The sequence below is a fragment of the Arachis duranensis genome, chromosome 4, assembly GCF_000817695.3.
Source record: "Arachis duranensis cultivar V14167 chromosome 4, aradu.V14167.gnm2.J7QH, whole genome shotgun sequence".
Classification (NCBI taxonomy): Eukaryota; Viridiplantae; Streptophyta; class Magnoliopsida; order Fabales; family Fabaceae; genus Arachis; species Arachis duranensis.
Window position 1 is genome coordinate 31,805,428 of NC_029775.3, and position 5,789 is coordinate 31,811,216.

Consider the following 5,789-nt stretch of genomic DNA (forward strand, 5'->3'; position numbering starts at 1 on the left):
CAGCCATTCTGTGAGATCAGAGTCTTCGTGGTATAGGCTAGAACTGATGGCGGCATTCAAGAGAATCCGGAAGGTCTTACCTTGTCTGTGGTATTCTGAGTAGGATTCAATGATTGAATGACTGTGACGTGCTTCAAACTCCTGAGGGCGGGGAGTTAGTAACAGACGCAAAAGAATCACTGGATTCTATTCCGGCCTGATCGAGAACCGACAGCTGGATAGCCGTGCCGTGACAGGGTGCGTTGAACATTTCCACTGAGAGGAGCTTGCCATGGAAAGGAGTAAGAAGGATTGGATGAAGACAGTAGGAAAGCAGAGAGACGGAAGGGAAGGCATCTTCATATGCTTATCTGAAATTCCTACCAATGAATTACATAAGTATCTCTATCTTTATCTTTATGTTTTATGCATTTATCACCATACCCATTTGAGTTTGCCTGACTAGGATTTACAAGGTGACCATAACTTGCTTCATACCAACAATCTCTGTGGGATCGACCCTTACTCGCGTAAGGTTTATTACTTGGACGACCCAGTACCCTTGCTGGTTAGTTGTGCGAAGTTGTGATAAAAAGTTGAGATTGCAATTGAGCGTACCATGTTGATGGCGCCATTGATGATCACAATTTCGTGCACCAGACATCTATTATGGACTTTCAGACATGGCTAAAATATCTTTGGACCACTCTACCAGTGGTTTCATACACATGAGAAAGACCATTGGAGAGGCTCAAGAGCTTATTGAGACAGTTGCCACTAATCAGCATTTGTATTTAGCCAGAGACCTCCATAAAAGGAGAGGTTAAGGCAATATCCACTGGACCTAACCCTCCAGAACAGGATGATCCATTGACTCAACAACTGCAAGCCCTTGCCCAGCAACTATTGGAACTGCAAGAGGCCCTGCAAAAAGCTCAGGCATCTAACAGAAATGTAGAAGTCCAATTGAGTCAAAAAAGACAGTAGTTATCTAAGCAGATAACAAATGAATGCCAGGCTATACAACTGAGGAGTGGGAAAACTTTGAACACCCAACTTCAGCACAATAAGAATGAAAAGCCCCTAGAGGATAACCATGTCTCTGCACAAGATGACTCTGGACGTTCAAATGCCCAGGAAGGTATCCCTCTTGGCGTTGAATGCTGGGAAAGGGCAGAGATTGGGCATTCAAATGCCCAAGGCGGCAGCAGCATGGGCGTTAAACGCCCAAGCAAGGGAGGTCAGCCACTCGCTAATAACAACCCTCCAAAGCAAGCTAGTAACCCCCATTCCATCACACATGGCATTTGGCCTCCATCAACCAAGGCTGATGATTATAAGGCTAAGATGCCATTTCCTTAGAAAATCTGTTAAGAAAAAAGGGAAAAGCAGTTTGCCCACTTTGCGGAGTATCTCAGAACACTAGAGATCAAGATCCCTTTTGCAGAAGCTACTGAATAGATACCTACTTATGCTAAGTTCATGAAGGATGTCTTAAGTCATAAGAAGGATTAGAGAGAGACAGAAATAGTCCTCTTCACTAAAGAGTGCAGTGCAATCTTTCAGAACGGCTTACTAGAGAAACTTAAGGATCCTGGAAGCTTTATGATACCATGCACTCTAGGTGATGCTTGTACAAGGAAAACTTTATGTGACCTTGGGGCAAGCATCAACCTAATACCTGCAACTTTAATAAAGAAGCTATGTTTGACTAAGGAAGTCAAACCAACCCGCATATGCCTTCAACTTGCTGATAGTTCTATTAAGATACCATTAGGAGTAATAAAAGACATGATTATCAGAGCCCTTCACTTTTTCCACTGACTTTGTGGTGTTGGACATGTAAGGGCACAAGAGTACATCCCTTATCCTAGGGAGACCCTTCCTAGTTACAAGACGGACCCTTATTGTTATTGAAAAAGGGGAAGTAACCCTAAGAGTCAATGAGGAAAAGTTCGTACTGAATGTTGTCAAGGCTATGCAGTATCCAGACATTCCTGAGGAATGCATTAGTATCAACCTCATTGATTCTCTGGTGGAAGAGGTCAATATGGTCGAATGCTTCAAGGAAGGGCTAAATGAGATACTTGATGATACTCAACCTGATCCAGAGGAACCTCTGGAAACCTCTGAGGAAAAGGAGAAGCCTCCAAAGCTTGAGCTTAAGCCAGTACCATCCTCCCTAAAATATGCATTTTTGGGAGATGGAGACAACTATCCCGTGATCATAAGCTCTGCCTTAGAGCTACATGAAGAAGAAGCACTTATCAAAGTGCTTAAAACACATAGGACCGCCCTTGGGTGGACTATAAGTGACCTTAAGGGAAGTAGCTCTGCCCGATGCATGCATAAAATCTTGCTGGAGGATAATGCCAAACCAGTGCTGCAACCACAAAGGTGATTGAATCCAGCTATGAAAGAAGTAGTACAGAAGGAAGTCCCTAAACTCTATGAGGCTGGGATTATTTATCCCATTTCTGATAGCCTATGGGTGAGCCCTGTCCAAGTTGTTCTTAAGAAAGGTGGCATGACAATGGTTCATAATGAAAAAAATGAATTGATCCCTAAAAAGGATAGTTCCAGGGTAGCGTATGTGCATTAACTACAGAAGACTCAATGACGCCACCAGGAAATATCACTTTTCTCTACCCTTCATTGACCAAATGCTAGAAAGACTAGCAGGTCATGTTTTTACTGCTTCCTAGATGGATATTCCGGGTACAATCAAATAGCAGTAGATCCACAGGATCAAGAGAAAATAGCATTCACTTGCCCATCTAACATGTTTGCCTACAGGCGAATGCCATTTGGCCTACGTAATGCACCTACCAGCTTTTAGATATGTATGTTATCCATCTTCTTTGATATGGTAAAGAAATTTCTTGAAGTATTCATGGATAACTTCTCTGTTTTCAAAGACTCATTTGACTCCAGTATTGATCATCTGACCCGAGTCTTGAAAAGATGCCAAGAAACAAACCTAATTCTGAACTGGGAGAAATGCTACTTCATGGTAACTGAAGGCATTGTTCTCGGACATAGGATCTCAAATAAGGGTATAGAAGTGGATTAAGCTAAGGTGGAAGTGATTGAACGCTTGCCTCCACCTACCAATGTCAAGGCAATCAAAAGCTTCTTAGGACATGCAGGATTTTACAGGCGGTTCATAAAAGATTTTTCAAAAATCGCAAAACCTCTGTGTAATCTCCTGGCTACTGATGTTTCATTCATCTTTATCCAAGAATGCCTGCATGCATTCAAAACTCTGAAAGCCAAGCTTGTCACTGATCCTATCATCTCTGCACCCAACTGGGACTTACCATTTGAGCTAATGTGTGATGCAAGTGATCATGCAATTGGCGCAGTCCTAGGGCAGAGACATGACAAGCTTCTGCATGTCATTTATTATGCTATCCATGTAGTAAATAATGCACAGAAAAACTACACTACTATAGAAAAAGAGCTACTTGCAGTGGTTTATGCCATTGACAAGTTCATATCCTACCTAGTTGGATCTAAGGTCATTATTTATACTGACAATGCTGCTCTAAAGTATCTACTCACTAAGTAGGATTCTAAACCCAGACTTGTAAGATGGGTATTACTCCTGCAAGAGTTTGGTATAGAAATTAGAGACAGAAAAGGGACAGAAAATCAGGTGGCTGATCACTTGTCCCGGATTGAGCCAGTAGCAGGGACTTCTTTTCCTTCCACTAACATATATGAATCCTTTTCAGATGAGCAACTCTATGCCATCCGAACACTACCTTGGTTTGTAGACATTGCAATTACAAGGCTATAAGGTTCATTCCCAAGGAATTCACCAGGTAGCAAGCCCAAAAACTCATGTATGATGCAAAGTATTACCTTTGGGATGAGCCGTATCTCTTTAAAAGATGCTCGAATGGAATAATCTGACGCTATGTGTCTACAGAAGAGGCACAGAGAATTTTACAGTACTGCCATAGCTCAGACTGTGGAGGACACTTTGGAGGTGAGCGGACAGCCACCAAGGTACTCCAAAGTGGCTTTTACTGGTCCACTCTGTACAAGGACTCTAGAGAGTTCGTCTGTAACTGTGATAGTTGCCAAAGAGCTGGCAATCTCCCTCATGGTCATGGCATGCCTCAGCAAGGAATCCTAGAGATTGAGTTATTTGACGTACAGGGAAAAGGTTTCATAGGACCCTTCCCGCCTTCAAACTCAAACACCTACATCCTTGTGGTAGTAGATTATGTGTCTAAATGGGTTGAAGCAATAGCAACACCCACTAATGACACCAGATTAGTAATGAAGTTCCTCTAAAAGAATATCTTTAGCAGATTTGGTGTCCTTAGGACACTAATCAATGATGGAGGTACTCATTTCTACAACAAATAGTTGGATTCTGTCTTGAGCCATTACGGAGTTTGCCATATAGTAGCAACACGGTATCATCCCCAAACAAATGGGCAAGCTAAAGTCTCAAATAGAGAACTAAAGTGAATCCTAGAGAGGACAGTAAGCGCCTTTAGAAAAGATTGGACTAGAAAGCTTGATGATGCTCTATGGGCATACAGAACAGCTTTCAAAACCCCTATTGAAACATCACCATACCAGCTGGTGTATGGGAAATCCTATTATTTTCCAGTGGAACTAGAACATAAAGCCTATTGGGCTAACAGGTTCCTCAAACTTGATGCTAAAGCAGCTGGAGAGAAACGGCTGCTCCAGCTAAAAGATTTGGACGAATTCCGCTTAGATGCATTTGAGAATGCAAAGATCTATAAGAAAAAGGCAAAGAGGTGGCATAACAGGAAGATAGCTTCCAAAGTCTTTGAACCAGGACAGAAAGTCCTGCTCTTCAACTCAAGGCTCAGATTATTCCCTGGAAAACTCAAATCCCGCTGGAAGGGACCGTATGTGATTACAAGAGTATCACCTTACGAACACATAGAACTTCAAGGTAAAGATCCTCAGAACGGGTTCACTGTCAATAGACAGAGAATTAAGCATTATCTTGAAGGAGATATAGAGCCAGGAGGCTCAACACTGTTACTAAGCTAAGTATAGTAAAGTCCAGCTAAAGACATTAAAGAAGCGCTTGTTGGGAGGCAACCCAATGATTCCTTATATGTTATTAATTCTCTAATTACTTCTAGTTTAATTAGTTTTCTTTTTAATAAGTTTTTTATTATGTTTTCTTTTTCTATCTTTTTTAAATATCTTTATCTTTCTATTATGATTATTTTCAAAAATCCCTCCCCCATCCCTCTATATATGCATGTTCGTGCCCCTCTCCCTCACTCACCACCTCTCATTCGAATTCTACTCTCTTTTTTTTCATCTATTTCTCTCTTCTACTTCTTCCTTTCTTAACTTTTGCTCGAGGACGAGCAAATCTTCTAAGTTTGGTGTGGAAGGAGCCCTATTCTCTCATCAAGAACTCAACCCTATGGCTCCAAGAAGTGGCAAGACCGCCCGAAAGAACAAGAAAGAAGACAACTCAACAGTTGCTTTCATACCTATTCGATTCTTTACCAAGCAACATGAAAAGCATTATCACAAGATAATGAGTAAAAGGCCAATAATCCCTGAGGTAGGATTCGACTTAGGAGAAGAAGAATACCCAGAGATCCAAGAGCAAATTCGAAGGAGAGGTTAGGAGATTCTGGTTGATCCTTAGTTAAATGTTGGATTCAACATGATCCGTAAATTCTATGCAAATCTGTGGATGACAAATAAGCAAAAGAAAGATGGATCAGCCTTCCATACTTTTAACCCCATGGTCAGGGGGAAGATCATGTATTTTCACCTTGACAGGGTGAGGG

The 5,789-nt window shown here is 41.7% G+C and overlaps 1 protein-coding gene across 1 annotated transcript; it reads left to right on the top strand.

Moving 5' to 3' along the window:
• The first annotated feature begins 3,901 nt into the window (after positions 1–3,901).
• On the top strand, positions 3,902–5,025 carry LOC107483968 (uncharacterized). The gene is made up of 2 exons (XM_016104582.1): positions 3,902–3,993; positions 4,539–5,025. The coding sequence occupies exons 1-2, from the start codon at positions 3,902–3,904 to the stop codon at positions 5,023–5,025; spliced, it is 579 nt and encodes a 192-aa protein (XP_015960068.1).
• Positions 5,026–5,789: the final 764 nt, after the last annotated feature.